Here is a 19,725-nt window from a genome sequence, read left to right as displayed (position 1 = left end):
ATTTTGACCAAAATCTAATCAGCACTAGCCATCACCCTCCAGAATCACGTGGTTTAATTTGACATTGGTAGCTTCTTCTGTTCTCGAGTTATCGTGCCTACAAACAAACACACAAACAAACAAACACACAGACAGATGACGGAAGTCATCAATATACTTACGAAATCTAAAGATTTCGTAAGTAACAAACAGAGTAAAAACTGAGTACTCCCTTTGGTGCCCGGTGATGACGTTATGCATCGCCTGGATATGGAATTGAGAAGGAGTGGTGTACAATAAAAGGAAACTTTTGACATGCGCAACAAACCTTTCCTTCGAGGGAATCTCGACCCTTTTGTCTCGTCCCTTAACCCTGTGGTTCTCTTTCTTCTTAATCTTCTTCTTCTTTCGTATGCAGCACATGGCTTCAGTTGGCATAATTTGCTACGTACTCTTCACACTGCTTACGCAGTGCAGCCAAAAGGTTTTGAGCAGGAATTTGGAATTTGTTCAGGATGCTGTTGATAATTCACCTACTCTTCACAAAGGACACCTTGAGATATTTTACGTCCACCAACTGGCAGACGGGACGCCCAGTTCAAAGTCCATCTGATGGATGGCTCACAAATTGATGAATGCCAGGATCACACTATATACCTGGGTTGGGATTTGAATCCAGGCTAGACAGCTCAGAGGTGAGTGTGCATTCCTACCAGCCATTGAAACACCGAGTCACTGCAACACTGACATTTTTCACAAAATGCAGAAAAACGTCCAAGCAAAAGCAGCTGAAAAAAAGAATGACATACCAAACAAATACACCAATAACCACACACTTCCACAGACCTTTTAATGAAGGTGCACTTACTGTAACTGAGGATGGCCGTGCCGATTCTGGGCGCGATTGTCTGTGGCCAAGGGCAGTGGCCCCCTTTTTTCCACCGGTAGGACTCCATCACGCTCCGCTGCAGAATAGTTTTTCCTTTCAGGGACCGCTGCTTCCTCAGAGTCAGACACGTCGTCAAAGGATCCCAGAACAAATGTCGCTCTTTTCATTGAGGACCGCTTGTCCGCAGCAGAAGAACCGGGCTTCCCGTCATCTCCATCACGGGTCTGGCCCAAGCATGTTGTTGCTGGAGATTGTTTTTCATTCCCTATCTTGTGGGATTTCTTGGGTGGTTTACAGGTGGCTTGTTTATGACTCGTCGAGATTGAGAGGCTTTGGCGGGTCTCCTTCTTAGCATCACCGGCGCAGCAAATCCTCGACTGCTCTTTTGCATCCATCTTCTATTCCAGGATCGGTGCAAGCCAGCAAAGTCCTGCAAGATGTGCGAAACGGACGCATTAGCACGTAAAGATGAATCAAGCAGTGAGCTCAAAGCTTGGAGAAGGCAAAGCTTGAGGAGACCAAACCAAAATAGCTTCAGTCTTAACAATTGATGAGGAAAATCAAATAAAAATTGACCTCATGGACATTACCTTCACCTGGCTGATCACATACTTTCCTATTATTAACTGCCCAATCCTTTTATGGATGTCTGTGGACTTTGAACAACCCCGTGTACAAGTACCTTTTTGTACGTACACATTGCACAGGCAGTAACAGTTAGACACGAGTATTTTACATGTTTGTTCCACTCCCTTATTGAGTCGAGCTGGAAGAGAACGACAATGAATAAAACAAGCAGTCATAGACTGGTACTTACGAAATCGTCAACTTGACCTCTGACCTTGTCTAATAAAAGCTGTCTCCGGAGAAGGTAGCGACGCAAACCAGAAGTTTCTACGATGATTCTGTACCAAACCATCAAAAATCGAATGTTTGACCTCACTGTGACCTTGACCTTTGACCAATTTTGACCAAAATCTAATCAGCGCTAGCCACCACCCTCCTGAATCACGTGGTGTAATTTGACATTGGTAGCTTCTTCCGTTCTCGAGTTATCTGTACCAAACCATCAAAAATCGAATATTTGACCTCACTGTGACCTTGACCTTTGACCGATTTTGACCAAAATCTAATCAGCGCTAGCCATCACCCTCCTGAATCACGTGGTGTAATTTGACATTGGTAGCTTCTTCCGTTCTCGAGTTATTGTGCCTACAAACAAACAAACAAACATACAAACAAACACACAAACACACACACAAACAAACACACACAAACAGAGGACGGAAGTGATCAATATACTTACGAAATCTTTAGATTTCGTAAGTAATAACCTCCATCCGCCTTCGGTGGTGGAGGTAAAAACGGAAAAGGTTTATAACCAACGACTTAAGATCAAATAGAGAAGAAATAACTAAATTAACAGTCTAGACGTCAAAAAGTGTTCCACATTTGGGAGTGCCGGTGACATACCCAAGGTCTAAGCTTGCTGGGGATATGTACAGGGGCGGACTGGATATATAAACCGCCATGGTCAGCACCTGGGACCAACCCACTCTCAGGCCAGGGATCCGTGGCCACCCAGGCCTGACACCGCGAGTGTCGAAGGTACGAAGCGACTGGCATGGTGTGTTGGAGGCGGAGATCTTGGAGGCGAAATGTGTGATTCCAAGCAAGTTATGACCCAAAACTTCCATTTCGACTCGGAGCGATTTTGCCACCGAAGTGATTATTCAAGACTATTTGGGACATTGTTCATTCTGGGTTATATGAACACATCATAATGACATTTCAGCAGAGTGGGAAAGCAAGAGTAACTCGAACAAGGATGCACCGAATGGGTACTGAAGGAATAGCATTGCCATTCATGATTATGGATTCTAAACATCGTCAGATTACGTGATTTAGCATCGGCACAAAAATGAATTGTACTGATATTGTCAGAAAGGGATGGACTGATTCTTCAGGACAAGATGAATTGATGAATGAAAAGCTGAGCCAATCATCTCGTAACCAAAAATGGACAGATGGAGAAGGACAGTCTTGATACCGAGATCAAACTATGGTCTGGCAGCGAAGAGGAAAATATTTTTTTTTAATCTATGAACGAGATTCTAGAGACAAAGGTCACAAACTTCTTTGCTATGGATGTTTTTTCTTCTGTATTCGGATGCAGCACAAGGCTGCAGGGGTAGCATCATTGACTGAGGACATGGCTGTGCCACTGATGCAATGCCGTCTACTGGTTTGGATAGGAATTTGGAATTTGTTTATGGTGGCGGTGATAGCTCGCCGACTCTTCACGAAAGACACAGTGGGGTGTTTAACGTCCACCAACGGATGTCGGCAGAAGGGACACTAGTTTAACGTCCATCGGAGGAATAGCACACACATTGATGAATCACTCTACCTGTGAAACACCGGAACGACTTGTGTCGGGATTCAAACCCAGGCTCGACAGCATAGAAGCGATTGTACATATCTCTGGAGTCTCGGCCAGGCCATCCTGTCAACCCATTGCTGACTTAGCGGATAGAAAGTGAGGGATGAGTAGCAAGTTTCAATGTAATCCTCCCAGAACTGCAGGGAAAGACATTAATTTTTAGCAAACTGTCCACATAACCGATAAGAAGTACAAACACACTGCCAAGGCTTTGAGCCGTGGCTTCGCAGAAACTCAGAATTCAATAAGTTTTTGTCAAATGGTCGATTAGTCTATTCTCAGTGACATATAGTTCAGAGCACGGCCCAAAAGTTTACTCTTCTTGGACAGGCGATCAATGATTGAATGTGTGGACATGCCACACATTCAATCACCCATTGAGGATATCACTCTCCATCGACATCAACATGAAAGCTTCAAGACGATCTTGTGACGTGGGATTCCTAAAGCGATGCTTGATGAAATGAAGTTTGGAGAAACTCCGCTCACATGCTACCTGTGAAACTGGTCGTGGCAACACTTGTAACACGTATGCGACGCGTGATAGGTGCTGGAGTACATGTTGAATAATGTACCTTTATAAAAAGCACGACTAACAGCACACTGCAAAATCTTTACAAGATGACCATCTGTATCTCCAGTTCCATTGGATCTTCATCACAAACAAGGGAGGGTGTGCACTTTATAATTGGCCAGCACACTATCTTTCAATGAGTCCCCACTTCCCGGCGAAGCCGATTATTTCCCTCTGCCATCGAAGGCGGGCGGAGGATTGTCTGTCTTTCTGTCTGTCTGTGACCATGATATCTCAAAAAGTTATGGACGAATTCGGACGACACTTGGCGGACAGGTTGGGTGCGTGAGTAGGATTAATAGATTCGATTTTGCTAAAGATCCGAATACGGATACAATTCATTTCTTAATCTTATAAGCTATTCTTCACCACTGAGAGATGGGGCCAAAAACGATATACAACAAGATGTTTCAAAAAAGTTGTGGACAAGTTTTGATAAAACTTGGAGCATGAGTTTGGGTAGGTGACAGGTACAAGCTGATTCAATTTTGGCTCAGGTCTGGATCCAGATCCGCCCGATGAGTGCAATACAAATTGTGAACTGTGCAGCCTGGCGGATTTCTGCTGAGTGCCGTTATAGTTAAGCCTTTATCTGGCTTGATATGGCAGAAGAATCAAACCGTATCACCTTCTCATTGATTGTTTGAAGTGCTTCGTCTGGAAGGCTATTCACCTCGTGGAATATTGACCCGCATCATAACTTCTCATTCTGTCAGTCGGATAATGACACCTGTCATTCCTCAACCCAAAAGGTGATCGGTGGTGGCCCATCTGGTTCCGATCAGGCAACCAGGCGGCCCAGTCCGCCCGTAGATGTGTACATCTCCCAGTTTTCGAAATGCTAGACCATTATCCTTCTCTCCAGAAGAAAGGGAAACATGTGTAACATTGGCTGAGAACTACCTAGTAAAGTAGTAGCACCTGTGCTGAGTTTCCAGTTGGTGCCAGACTGACTATTCCTTCATGGTTAAGAGGAAAACCTTTTTGATCTGCACATTTTGCTAATGCACACAAAAACACTTCAATGTTGACTTCAGTACATGGCATCTTAAAAGACCCCAATCACTACCACTGCAAAGACTTGTCCTGCATGTGGAAGGCACTGCATGAAGTACTGTTGATGGATGAAGTGTTATTCAGTGGTTCACCCATTGGGTGACACACAAAGAAAGTATGTGAAGTTGATTCTTAATACCCATATTGGGCTGCAACATGTTGAAGCAACAAAAAGGAAGACTCTGTGCGGAGAAGGACGAGGAGAAAGGTGTCGGGGAAGGAGGCAGTGCCATGTGATCACCAGCATATAGCTACCTAGTCTGCACTACTCAAGATGTCCATAGGAGGACGTCGTCACACAAATTTCGATCCATCAAAAAGAACCAGAGGCAAATAGACATAAATTACACACTTTACGGCTCTCTGCCTGCCATTATAGCGAAATGAACTATCAGCTTTACTGCTACACATGCTGCTGGGACTCTGAGCCATCCTGCAGTCCCTTCTATTGGCTTGTTGCTCCTGTCATTTTGTTTTTATAATTCTGGCCCTAGTTAGTGGCTTCGCAGACACCAGACACCAGTGTCAGGTGCACGACCATGCACTACTCATTTAACGGCCCCAATTATTATACCGCCTTATGGGGTCATCCGGGGAATGTTTTGGGCTCACGTAATTCTGGCTTTGTATGAGATTCGACTGAACGGCGATTTGGGCAGGAATTCGTAATTTGTTTACGGTGCAGGCGATAACTTGCACAATATACAACTCTTAACGAAAGACATTGTGGGATTCTTAACATCTACCCATCGATGAGGGCAGATGGGACATCCAGCTTAATGTCCATCCAAGGGTCAGCAAACACATTTGCTGCCTCGCCCAGCCTGTGAAAAACCAGAATGATAGCTTAAAACTGGGCTGAAATTAGAACATCAGGTAAACAGTTCAGAGGTAAGAGAGGGCTTTCACAACAGGTGCGTATTCGGTATCAGTAAGGCTTAACGATGGACACGGCATTATTGTCGCGTGCAAATCGGAGGCAGTTTGGGATGGTGGAGTTCCCAAAAGATATTGTTGCAGTTAAAAGACTTCGCTGGCAATATCATCTTGCCTGGATGGAAGAGAACCGCATCCCTAAGAAACTCCTGCTTGGATGGTTCACTCACAGCACTACTACATGGCACTAACAAACCATCGAGAGACAAAGAAGATCTGAATAAGTTTATCATTGATGAAGACAGCTGGTTACATGGTGTTCAGGAAACAGGTTCACGGAGAACAAAATTCAAAAAGGAGTTTGAGGCTTGCACCAAGAAGAGATTGGAGATGGACGGAGTGAACTACAATGCCGCTACTTGTGCTGTTGCCAGACAAGAGCTGACAACAAGTGCTCTTGCCAATTTCACATGCGATACATGTCAGAGATACTTCAGAAGGCAACAAAATGTTGCAACGCATAAATGCCTGACAACTCAAAAACAGGACAGGCCTGCCAACTCAGTCTGTCACTTTGTGGTTGAAAGGCATCATCCATAGGATGGCCTTCTTTCAAGATGTGTCATGCTCAGCCCAAATATTTGTCCAGGTTTTTGCTCGCTGAAAAAGTTTACTTCCTGAAAGTGATGGTGTTAATGATCTCTCTAGCCTTTGATCCAATTAAAAGGAAACTCACAAAATATAGGATCTTGAAAGAGTGAGTGTCTGAGTTTCCGACGTCGCCGTTGTTCCGTGGACCAGTATAACCAGGTATGTTCCGTTTTGGAACAACAGCACCCACTCTTGTCCAGATCCTTGGAGATCTTGATCATTTCTTCCCCTCTTTCCTTCTCAATTTCTTTATTGGCATCTCAGGAGAAATGGCCAACAATTATTCAAACCACCAATAATGAGGAAGGAGTCAAATGTATTAATACGATCGACCAATAACTCTTACGTTGTCAAGATTTGCAACTTTATCTCACTCTTTGCACAGTTCATTAAGCATTGGATCATGTAGTGATGGCAGTGAACTTATCAGCAATCAAGGCAACTCGTTTTTACACAGAACTTTAATGTAAGAGGCCTTCAGGCCCATCGAGTGTACACATTTCTGCCAATGTTCATTTTCCACCCCATCCCCAATGCTTCTATGTAGATACCGATCTAATTCTGGTTTGAAGCTATCCCTAACCCCACCCCTACACATCTAACCTCTTCCCTGCTCACACTTCTAATCTCACCTCCACTCCAAGGATAGTTATATTCCATTATGAAACCACACGCTTTGAGAGTTCTTTCTTCAAGGATAGTACTGATTTGGCAGTTACTGCACCATCTGGATGTTTAGTCCACTCGTCTACCACTCTACGGCTGTATAAGCATTTCCTGACATCCGGATGAGCGTGTCGTACCTGCATATTCTGCTCTTTGAAAGAGTAACTCTTCATTTATAGTGTCTATTGGGTGGAAGATGAGGTAGGTCTCTGCATTGTCTTCTCGTCATTTATAGTGTCTATTGGGTGGAAGATGAGGTAGGTTTCGAGCAGGTCTCCATCATCTTGTCTTCATTTATAATGTCTATCAAATGGAAGTGGAGGTAAGTTTGGAGCAGGTCTCTGCATCATCTTCTCATTTCCATTATCGTCAGGTTCAATCTATTTCGTCTAGCTTCATATGGTAGTTCTCCGATACTTGGGATGAGTTTGTGGCCCTTGCTTGTTTCCAGTACCCTTTTATCCTTTTCTAGAGGAGGACTCCAAACTTGCATACAATAGTGAAGGTGTGGATTAATGAGGGATTGTACAAATACATTATATAGTTTTCGTATTAGCTTCTCTGGAATTGGAATTCCAGATAAGGAATTGTCATCATGCGCCTTCCATCCTTCTGTCTGTCTCCTATTTAGACTTCTCCGGCCAAATCGCTGGGTCGATCCGGCTTAAATTTGGCAGGAATGTTCCACTCTGGATTGGCAACGGGGATTGCAAAGCTCATTCCAGTCACGTGACTTTAAGTAGATCAAAATGGCGGACTTAGTAAATTCTTTCAAAAATCTTCTTCTCCAGACCCACCAGTCAGAATGCAACCAAATTTGGGTTACAACATTAGGACAAGGTCGTGATATTAAATTGCGGAGGACATGCCGATCACGCCACCAGAAGTGTGTCAAAATGGCGGTCGCATAAATTTCTTCAAAAATCTTCTTCTCCAGACCCACCAGTCAGAATGCTACCAAATTTGGGTTACTACATTAGGACAAGGTCGTGATATTAAATTGCGGAGGACATGCCGATGACGTGACCGGAAGTGTGTGAAAATGGCGATCACGTAAATTCCTTCAAAAGTCTTCTTCTCCAGACACACCAGTCAGAATGCTACCAAATTTGGGTTACTACATTAGGCAAGGGCCCACATAAGCTAGAGGTCCAGTGGTCCTATTTTTACCCTCGCCAGAGGAGAGGGTATTCTATTTGGTTTTTTGTCCTCTTCAAATCGATGATTTTTCAAGTGTATTGGTTGGTCTTGTGCGTTAGTCTGTCTGTCTATGTCTGTTTATTTGTATGTGAATCGCCTACAGGTCGCAATTTTAAACCGATCTTCATGAAACTTCACAACATGGTAGAGTTTGTCACAAGCAAGAAGCCTATTGTTTTTGAGGTCAAAAGATCAAAAGGTCAACATAGGCCAAAGGTGACCAACTTTGTCAAATTTCTGAAATCCTAAATTTTCATCCGATTGACTTGAAATTTGAACAGTATTTGCATATCCAGGTCATTGAATTCAACTAATTAGTTTTGAAGTCAACATTGGCTGAAAGGTCAACATCAGCCAAAATTTATGAAATTGACAATTTTCATCCAATTAACTTGGGATTTGAAGAGAGTTGCATATTTGGTCATTGAATTCAACCACCAATTATTTTTTTAAGGTCAAATTTGTTTTATGGATTTCGCAAGTATCGTGCTATGCATGACATCCTTCTTGTTCTTGTTTGTTTGTATGTATGTATGTCAATCGCCAACAGTTCAAAATTTTAAACCGATCTTCACAAAACGAGAACAGTTGGTCATAAGCAAGAACCCTATTGATTTTGAGGTCAAAAGGTCAACATAGGCCAAAGGTCAACAACTTCGGTACAGTTTCTAAAATCCTCAATTTTCATCACATTGAGTTGAAATTTGAAGAGGATTTGCATATCAGGTCACTGAATTCAACCACCAATTATTTTTTGATGGTCAAAGTTGTTTTGGGGATATAACAGGTATCGTGCTCTGCAAGACATCTTCCTGTTTGTTTGTTTGTTTTTTTGTTAGTCCACACAGAACGTGAGAATGTGTATAAATTATACTAGACCTTTAAGAACCTCAATACCTCCTAAGTCCCATTATACCCTTTACAACTCCAAGACCCATTAGGACTACGAAGACCCTAAAGACCACTAAGACCCCAACACTCTGAAGACCCCTCAAGACAAAACTCCTAAGACCCCTAACCCTTTCCACCTTTCAACTTTTAGACATTCAGACCACTGACCTTCACAACGTTTCAGACCTTTGATCTTCACACATTTACAACCAGACCATTTAGACCTTTCATTTACAATCAACGACCCTGCATTTAGTACATCCTTCCATTGATTTGACACACAACATACACCACACAAAAGAAGTCTTGGCGAGGGCCTGCAATCTCTGATTGCTATTTCCGTACGAAAATTTTATTTGTCATACCAAGGACTCTGTTGGCTTCCTTGGTTGCTGAGACACATTGAGAGGATTGAAGAGACTTGTGAATTAACACTCTCTGATCCTTTTCCTATTCAGTCTCCTTGAGCTGAGAATTCCCCCATCTCATCCATGTGGTATGTGGTTATGGTTGTACCTTCCTATGCATTACTCCACATTTGTCAGTCTCATCCCGAAGAGGATGTGAGACTATTGCAACGTGTGTGTGTGTGTGTGTGTGTGTGTGTGTGTGTGTGTGTGTGTGTGTGTGTGTGTGTGTGTGTGTGTGTGTGTGTGTGTGTGTGTGTCCACAACTATATATTTTCACTTTTAAAATAGTTTTCTCTGCAACTGCTTGTCTGATCGATGCAAAACTTTAAACGTAGGAGGGACTCTCCATGGAGAATATTTTATTGCTAACACTGACGTCATAGGTCACATGGTGTAGCAGCCAGATTGGATTAAAGGAAAAAAAATTGGACATCATTTTCTCCTAAACCGCTCAAAGAAAAAAATTGAAACTTGGCATATGTCATCAACTCTCCATGGGGTATGTCAAGTGATAACGATGACGTTATCGGTGAAGTGGTCTTCCAGCCATAATTGGTTGAATTGAAATCCTTCTCTGAAAAATCTGAAACTTAATTGATCTGATCTATGACCTGATGTGAGTGAATAAGTAAATTTATGACGTTTACAACACATGCCAATAAATTATGTGACATAATAGGGTACATGGGTGATACGGGTATATGGACCATAATAGTGGCGCGTTCAGTAAACAATGGTATTTTTGATCAGAATGAACGTGCGAGGTGAGACTACGTGCTCTCCGAGTGCCGTTCTAGTCTAAGTTGAACTTGATTTGCCATTTTTCTGTCCAAGTCTGGGGGTGATTTATGTCTTGCTGCAGGTTTTGAATTCCTTCTTTGTCCGATCCCTTGTGTGATACTTTGGTGTCATCTGCAAATTTGCTGATCAGTATCTTAATTGAAATCTTCATCTTAGTCATTCATATGTTGTTGTTCGTCTTTCGGCTGCTCCCGTTAGGGGTCGCCACAGCGGATCATCCGTTATGATCCGCATACTGATTTGGCACAGGTTTTACGCCGGATGCCCTTCCTGATGCAACCCTGGTCGCCTCTTACGACACAGGGATAAGGATTGGGTTTCGCCATGATTCCGGGCTGCCGTACACCCTCCCATAGCGCGGCCCAGTGCAAAGCAGAGCTCCCGTCCTCAAGCGATCCTCCAACCCAAGCCTCCGAGTAGCCGGATTACAGGCGCACGCCACTACGCCCGGTCTTCATCTTAGTCATTCATATAGACCAGGAAAAATAACGGCCCAAGCACTGATCATTGTACTACAAAGCTTGTAACATCCGGCCACTCTGGTTGAGCACCTTGTGTGATTACCCTCCATCTCCAACCTGAGAACCATGCCTTGATCCACTGTAGAACTTTGCCACCGACTCAGTGTTCTGCAATTTTTCCAACGAGTTACTCAAGTGTGAAAATGTCAAGAGCTTTGGACATGTCCATGTATACCACATCAACTGGGATACCTTCATCAATTCATTTATAAGGATTTTCCAGATGTTCCAATAGATTAGTGGTGCAGGATTTCCCTTTAAGGCCATGCTGTGTCTTATGAATATGCGTGTATCTGTGAAGGTGATATGTTATTTGGTCTTGAATAATGTCTTGTAATATTATTTCAGCCACTGAAGTCAAGCTGATTGGTCTGTAATTCTACGCTTTTGATCTTACTCTCTTCTTGAAGATGGGGCTAACATAAGCTGATCGCCTGTCCTCTGGTACAAGCCCTCTTTCACTGATTTCTGGTGTATAGCAGTTCGAGGCATACAAAGGTCTTCAGCTAGCTCCTTAAGAATTATTGGAGGAATGTCATCAGGACCTGTTACCTTACCTGCGTTAAGTTTCGATAATTTTCTGTCTATAATGTCTTCAGTAATTTCAACGTCAAAAAACTTTATCCTTTGGCCCATTGAAGATGACCCTTGGGAACACGATATATAATCTATTTTATAACACATCATTCTGCACTTTGTTATGTTGTTTTGTTTTAGTCGTTTTCACATGACAAATTATTTACACCATGTTGATTTAAACACGCTGATGGGGAAATGTTTTCAGTCACCCAGACGGATAGGTACACCGTCATTATCCCCATGCTTAAAAATAAAATAAAATAAAAAGGTGGGGAGGGGGTATTTGTAATCAGCTCCATCTGTCTATTTCCTCTAAACAGTTGTGCAAAAATTCAAACTTGGTAGTTATATGCACCACATGGTAAGAATGTGCAAGAGTAGTATCATTTTTGGCCCCACCCCCTGGGTGGGTTAAAAGGTCAAATACCAAAAAAAACTTTTTTAAAATGAAAATTCTATATGCAATCAACATTGGGAGGGGCATGAAATATGTAATGATTTTTTGGGATTTGATCCCCGTTTTATGCCCTGGGGGTGGGGACTTAAGGTCACGGGTCAAAACAGAAGATTTTCGTTTTTTAACTCAAAATTTTATGACACCTGGTGGAATTGTGTGTTAGCCCTTATTCGAGCCTTGACATTGTGTTTTTTTTATGTTTTTAGTCATTCCTGGCAGAATTTTTTTCCATCTTCCAACATTGCTTCCAATGAGAAGTGTGGGGATTTGCCATGGCGTGCCATCGTCTTTGCCCTTAAGCTATGTATGGACCAGAGACTTTGGCTGCGTCGTTGCCGAGCAGACCCCTTTACCACATTTGGCGACCACCCAGCATCTTGTGATGGATACCAACTGGCGATATTTTTAAATGTTTATCTCTATATCGTGTCCTTCACAAGTTCACCACCTTTAAACAGTTATACACAGGATTGTACTCTACAAACTATATTCATGCATTTGTAGCATTATCATGCCGAGTCAAATGTTTTCATTGCAGAAGTACATTTTGTAGATTTTTCTAACCAACATCAAAGAGTGCCTTGTATACTAAACATAACATTTTACAGTTGAGGAAATGGAATTTACATATCCTAGGATAGCGAATGTGAAGGTGGACTGGAAAGTACTTGCACCTCGCTGGTACTGAATCACCATCATGTGCAAGTTCATTAAAACAGGACAGCCAGCTTAGAGAAGTCAAAACTTTTAACCTTACATTAAAACGTTGTTAAATGCTTTGATTATTGCAGGAAAGTTTGACATAAACAGCATGATGTGAAATTATCAATCTGTATATACACAGTACAAGTGAATAAACTTTAAAAAAAAATATATATATATATATATATATATATATATATATATATATATATATATATATATATATATATATATATTGAAATGAAGTCCTGTAGGTACTGTGCTGTACTTCAAATCAAAACTTTTAACCTTACATTAAAACGTTGTTAAATGCTTTGATTATTGCAGGAAAGTTTGACATAAACACCATGATGTGAAATCATTAATCTGTATATACACAGTACAAGTGAATAAACTTAAAAAAAAAAAATATATATATATATATATATATATATATATATATATTAAATGAAGTACTGTAGGTACTGTGCTGTACTTCAAATCAAAACTTTTAACCTTACATTAAAACGTTGTTAAATGCTTTGATTATTGCAGGAAAGTTTGACATAAACACCATGATGTGAAATCATTAATCTGTATATACACAGTACAAGTGAATAAACTTAAAAAAAAAAAAAATATATATATATATATATATATTAAATGAAGTACTGTAGGTACTGTGCTGTACTTCAAATCAAAACTTTTAACCTTACATTAAAACGTTGTTAAATGCTTTGATTATTGCAGGAAAGTTTGACATAAACACCATGATGTGAAATCATTAATCTGTATATACACAGTACAAGTGAATAAACTTAAAAAAATATATATATATATATATATATATATATATATTAAATGAAGTACTGTAGGTACTGTGCTGTACTTCAAATCAAAACTTTTAACCTTACATTAAAACGTTGTTAAATGCTTTGATTATTGCAGGAAAGTTTGACATAAACACCATGATGTGAAATCATTAATCTGTATATACACAGTACAAGTGAATAAACTTAAAAAAAAAAAAATATATATATATATATATATATTAAATGAAGTACTGTAGGTACTGTGCTGTACTTCAAATCAAAACTTTTAACCTTACATTAAAACGTTGTTAAATGCTTTGATTATTGCAGGAAAGTTTGACATAAACAGCATGATGTGAAATCATTAATCTGTATATACACAGTACAAGTGAATAAACTTAAAAAATATATATATATATATATATATATATATATATATATATATATATATTAAATGAAGTACTGTAGGTACTGTGCTGTACATCATATCAAAAGCTTCAATTCCAAGCTGTGGATGCAACACAGCAAAGTGATTTCAGCATCACAAGAGTCAAACGATTTTCATGTCACACATACAGGTTATGCCATTAAACCCAAAACAATTGTGTCGTTTTTGAAACTGCTATTTCAAACTAAACTAGAAAGCATCTGAAAATGCAAAGCCCATAAAGTTTCTATTCGGAATTCTTCTTATTCTTCGTGTACCTTTGAGATTTTGACCAAATTCTTAATTTGTCTTCTCTTTCTTCTCATCATAAAGTTTTGTTGAAAATTTGATAAAAGCTCAAATGAGAATTAAAATTTCAGGTCAATTGGATGAAAATTGATTTTATGTCACACTGACCTTTGAACTTTTGACCAAATTATTACTTTCTCTTCTCCTTATTCTCTTAATAAAGCTTTGTTGAAAATTTGATGTCAAAAGCTCAAATGGTAAAAAAGGTTACAGCCCGGACAGGCGCACACAGACAAACACAAACACAAACACAAACACAAACACAAACACACACAATTGCAAAACCCCATTGTATCACGAGGGTCGGGGCGAGTGTGGTGGGGGTTCGTCGCGAGGGTCGGGGCGGGTGTGGTGGGGGTTCGTCGCGAGGGTCGGGGCAGGTGTGGTGGGGGTTCGTCGCGAGGGTCGGGGCGGGTGTGGTGGGGGTGCGTCGCGAGGGCCGGGGCGGGTGTGGTGGGGGTTCGTCGCGAGGGTCGGGGCAGGTGTGGTGGGGGTTCGTCGCGAGGGTCGGGGCGGGTGTGGTGGGGGTTCGTCGCGAGGGTCGGGGCGGGTGTGTGGGGGTTCGGCGCGAGGGTCGGGGCGGGTGTGGTGGGGGTTCGTTGCGAGGGTCGGGGCGGGTGTGGTGGGGGTTCGGCGCGAGGGTCGGGGCGGGTGTGGTGGGGGTTCGTCGCGAGGGTCGGGGCGGGTGTGTGGGGGTTCGGCGCGAGGGTCGGGGCGGGTGGGGTGGGGGTGCGGCGGGGGGGTCGGGGCGGGTGTGGTGGGGGTTCGTCGCGAGGGTCGGGGCGGGTGTGGTGGGGGTTCGGCGCGAGGGTCGGGGCGGGTGTGGTGGGGGTTCGGCGCGAGGGTCGGGGCGGGTGTGGTGGGGGTTCGTCGCGAGGGTCGGGGCGGGTGTGGTGGGGGTTCGGCGCGAGGGTCAGGGATTGTGGTGGACGGGTGGTTATGAGTGTGGGATTGTGATGGAGTGTATTAGTAGTCTCGGACTGTTAGAGAGGGGGGTACATGGGAAAGATGGATTGTAAGGGTGGTGTGTCGCCAGGGTCAGGGTTTTGGGGGGTTTGGGGATGGGATGGTGCCAGGGTGGAGATCCTGGAGGATCTCACGTACGACGTACGTGTTCAGTTGGCTGAGCACGTCAGCGTGTCCGTTCCTCCGCTGCTCAGTCCACACGTGAACGGCCGCTCGTACCAAATGCACAGCACGGTCTCCCAGCACCGTCTTCCCGCACATGCTCGTGTTGTTTACGTCATAACAACGTGCGCGTCATGTATACCAAATAAGTAATCCAATTCCGCTCGTTGCAGCTTCGGTTGTTGTCTGTGTCCCTTTATTGACTTTCTCTCATGGTTTCCATTATACCAGTCACTCAGTGATGGGCATTCTTGGTTCGAGCTAGTCAAATGGCCCCCCCCCCCCCCCCGTTGCTAGTCAGAGGTCACCGATAGCACTCTGGGGAATCCATCGTGCCAGAAGGTAATTTCATGGCCAATCATCACAAATCAATTCCCGACTGACCAAATATTTTTTTGATTCAAATCTTTCACGAACCGACTGGCCAGGCCGAACCGTGCGATCTTTAACGTCCACCAACAACCATTGCCCTGCAAATAGGACACCCGGCTTAAATCGTCTGCAACGAAGACGGTGAATAATAATACATTGAGACATTACTCGACATGCGAAACCCCAGGGTGACAGTTTATAACTGTGTCAGGATTCGAACCGAGGCGAGACAGCTCAAAAGCGAGTAGTTCATATCTCTCGACCATCCTGCAACGCACTAGAAATCGAAGTGTCAACATCACCGTCATGCCGAAGAAAAAAACAAACAAACAAACAAACAAACAAAAAAACCAGGAGTCTGGAACACTGATCCTAACCATTACCTCGACGTGCTTCGACTTATGAGTAACGTACAAGTAACGTGTGTCGACGTGTGTCAACGATCACGTAACGTGCCTACAACACGTTACTCATAGGTTATAAATAAGTTTCGGGTACGCTAAACATTACCTCGACGTGTTTCGACTTATGAGTAACTTACAAGTAACGTGTGTCGACGTGTGTCAACGATCGCGTAACGTGCCTACAACACGTTACTCATAGGTTATAAATAAGTTTCGGGTACGCTAAACATTACCTCGACGTGTTTCGACTTATGAGTAACTTACAAGTAACGTGTGTCGACGTGTGTCAACGATTGCGTAACGTGCCTACAACACGTTACTCATAGATTATAAATAAGTTTCGGGTACGCTAAACATTACCTCGACGTGCTTCGACTTATGAGTAACTTACAAGTAACGTGTGTCGACGTGTGTCAACGATCGTGTAACGTGCCTACAACACGTTACTCATAGGTTATAAATAAGTTTCGGGTACGCTAAACATTACCTCGACGTGTTTCGACTTATGAGTAACTTACAAGTAACGTGTGTCGACGTGTGTCAACCATCGCGTAACGTGGCTACAACTTATGGCCAGCGTATGCGGAACATGTGAGTCATATGCTGGCATACGTCGAAAAATTTTCAGCATGTTAAAATTTGTCGACGAGCTCAGCGTATTACGACGTATGCCAGCGTGCTCTTAACGTATACAAAACGTACCCATAACGTATTCAACGTGTGCCAGCGTTTTAGACAAATTTTTCATACGTCGGCATACGCTGGCTCAATCGTCAAGGTGTGACAGCGGCTTTACGGAAGACTGACCAAGGATGGGTCTTGATAAAGGATGATTAATTAAGGCCGTTAATAATCTTCAAAAAGGGTGTTTAAATCAACCCAAACACCCAATTTTCCTTCACGCACTACCTTGGAGTTCCCTTATAGATATGCATGCAAAGTTTCAGGCCGATATGTTTCATGGTTTTTGGAGTCATGGAGGACACACACACACACACACACACACACACACACACACACACACACACACACACACACACACACACACACACACACACACACACACACACATTAGTATGGATAAACTGGGGTTCCAGGCTTTCCAGGATCTGGGAAACCTGTTGTTTTTGTTCAGACGAGCAACAACACCTATGACCGTGAAGACCAATGAAAATTTGGCCAAAAATTTGGCCAAAACGGCCCCCTCGTGAGTACAAACGAATCAAGACTTTTTTTGACACTCCCTTCGGGTTATCTCAGTGGCACTGTTTATCATCTGTGTTAATTTTCTGCATTTACTACCTTTGGTTTATTTTAAACAATATTTGCCGGCCATGATGGGACAGTTCGCAACAGTCTGATTAATTTCTCGACTTATTATTTATTTGTTCCATTTGGCTAACGGCCCGCGTATATTTATATCCTTATAGTTTTGGATCTCCGAAATCTCTTCATTTGAGGGATGATTGATGAAATACGTAAACAAAAATTCTTCCGCGGATGTGGAATCAATTTTCAACGCCAAATTATGTGCGCACACGGGAGGAGGCCGTTTGGCCCATCATGCCCGTGCCTTACCAATGGCACATCGATTTCCTCGATAAGTTTAATTATTTATTAAATTTCACTGTGGACGTGGGGGAGAACAACGTGACAGGTCGAGGGACACGGACATCACCAGGTCCAGGGGTGTGTTTCTTGGAGAGCGCTCGCCAAGTGGCTTCACCTTCAGCACTCAAGCAATCACTTCCTTCGAAACCGTTGATAAGGAACGGCTGGCTTGGCAAGCGCTAGCAAGCTGCTTGGTAACTAAACACACCCCAGGGATTTATTGGGTTGATGGTTTTATGGGGCGGGGATGAGAAGAACGAAACAAGGTTTAATCGGAATAATAAGAAGAAGAAGAGGAAGAGGAAGTTGGGGATGAAATGAATAAGAAGAACAAGAAGTGAAGAAGATCTTATAATATGAAGAAGAAGAAGAATAATAAGAAGAAGAAGTTGGGGATGAAATGAATAAGAAGAACAAGAAGTGAAGAAGATCTTATAATATGAAGAAGAAGAAGAAGAAGAAGAAGAAGTTGGGGGTAAAATCTGCGCTAACCCGGAAGTAATTGGATGGGAGCGCTGCGAGTTAATATCATGTAGTCAGTAAACGATCGAGAGCTCCCTGGTTAGTGAAGGTTTTGTGTATTATTATTATTATGATATTCTGAGGGGAAAGGATCGTTGCGGAGTAGGGTTAGGGCTCTTGTTTGGTCGTTGTGCGTTTTGCTTGTTCTGTATGTTGGTTACCCCGACCCCTGGTGCTCCTCACTTCAAATACCATAGCCTACCCTTGTAGTCGCACATCGCTGATGTTATCATGAGTGTGCTGGTTGTGTGTTTTTCTTTGGGGGGCGGGTTGCGGTTTGGTGACTGCGGTGTCCGATTAGTGACTCGACTGAGGCAATAACAATGGGGAGTCGTGAGGAAATCCCACGAGAGAGACGGCTGTGCACGTCCCACGAAATTCCTATTGGATTCCCGTGGAACGAATGACGTCATGACGTCATGACGTGCCTCTCCAGGTAGCCATGAGCTGGCTATCCGGGTGACCTGTACAAATGTTGCTGAGTCAAGTTGGTGATAATTCGATGCTATCCAAATAAATGTAAATAGTAATGAAGGAAAAGTGTTCGTTTTGTGTTTAAAGTGGTTAAACAACATCAATACGTAGTGGTGGCTTCGAGAGAAGGCAGCAGCTGAGTTCCGAGCAACCGACTAACCTGAACTCGAGAATATCCAGTTCATCTTACTTCTCTCTTTTGGCAAAAGTAGTGTGTGTGTGTGTGTGTGTGTGTGTGTGTGTGTGTGTGTGTGTGTGTGTGTGTGTGTGTGTGTGTGTGTGTGTGTGTGTGTGTGTGTGTGTGTGTGTGTGTGTGTGTGTGTGCGCGCGCACTTGCTGCCAGGATAACCCAAGAGGTATGCACACTCTCCTCTGAGCTGGAATCCCCACCCCAGATATAAACCGTCATCTTGGTGGTTGGCATGCGGGGCGATGCATGTGTCGTCCCTCGAATGGATGTTAAACTGGGTGTTCTGTCTGCTGGCATAAGTTAGTGGATGTTAAAAAAACTCCACGATGTCCTTCATGAAGAGTACGCGAGCTATCACCGGCACCCTGAACAAATTACCAATTCCTGCCCTATCCTACAAGGGGCACCGCATCGGCGGTTACATTTGAGTGTGGCCTCTCGGGAGCCTGTGTACTCACTGCCACATGCTCTTCCGCAGTGTACTCGCTCGTGTCGGTCATAGTCTTCTACATTGAACACAACAACGCAGAATGTTATTTGTGAGCTGGAAATAACAAGATGCGGACCACCATCTACAGTAGCCATATAGTCACTCAGTCATTCAAACTTTTCAGCTAACGGTCTAACACGGTGATATGTCCCCGTCCCTTGATAACTCCACTCCACTTCCTTTCTATGTAGCCAGATTACATCCCACACTAATTGCCAGAGATGACAGAATCAGAGGACTACTTATATGAGGATGAGTTTTGGCACCTTTTTGTGACGTCACATTGGCCATTTGCTTAAGAGGTAGTTGCTT

The 19,725-nt window shown here is 43.0% G+C and overlaps 2 protein-coding genes and 1 pseudogene across 8 annotated transcripts in view; 1 reads left to right on the top strand and 2 right to left on the bottom strand.

Annotated features, from left to right (window-relative positions):
• Positions 1–15,615, bottom strand: part of LOC147011000 (acetyl-CoA carboxylase-like) — a 171,849-nt gene extending 156,234 nt beyond the window's left edge. For both annotated transcript variants that reach the window (XM_085858679.1, XM_085858680.1), the window contains exons 1-2: positions 15,334–15,615; positions 848–1,298 (exon numbers count right to left, since the gene is read on the bottom strand). In XM_085858679.1, the coding sequence (XP_085714805.1) occupies positions 848–1,263 (416 nt within the window). In that variant the 5' untranslated portion in view covers positions 1,264–1,298; positions 15,334–15,615. The remainder of the gene's footprint in view (positions 1–847; positions 1,299–15,333) is intronic.
• On the bottom strand, positions 10,743–10,888 carry LOC147011001 (signal recognition particle RNA; annotated as a pseudogene).
• A 2,049-nt stretch (positions 15,616–17,664) lies between the features above and the next one.
• The window catches only part of UBE3B (ubiquitin protein ligase E3B), a 77,470-nt gene continuing 75,409 nt past the window's right edge, over positions 17,665–19,725 (top strand). For 5 of the 6 annotated variants that reach the window (XR_015052116.1, XR_015052115.1, XM_085858683.1 and 2 more), the window contains exon 1: positions 18,144–18,298. The gene's annotated coding sequence lies outside the window, so the exon portion shown is untranslated. Of the gene's footprint in view, positions 17,932–18,143; positions 18,299–19,725 lie in introns of those variants that run through there. The other variant, XM_085858685.1, reaches the window with a different exon arrangement.

Source organism: Eptatretus burgeri, chromosome 16 (genome assembly GCF_056783735.1).
Source record: "Eptatretus burgeri isolate ZD-2024b chromosome 16, Ebu_testis_v1, whole genome shotgun sequence".
Taxonomy (NCBI): Eukaryota; Metazoa; Chordata; class Myxini; order Myxiniformes; family Myxinidae; genus Eptatretus; species Eptatretus burgeri.
Note: the sequence above shows the minus strand (reverse complement) of the source record. Positions and strands in the feature narration are given on the sequence as shown.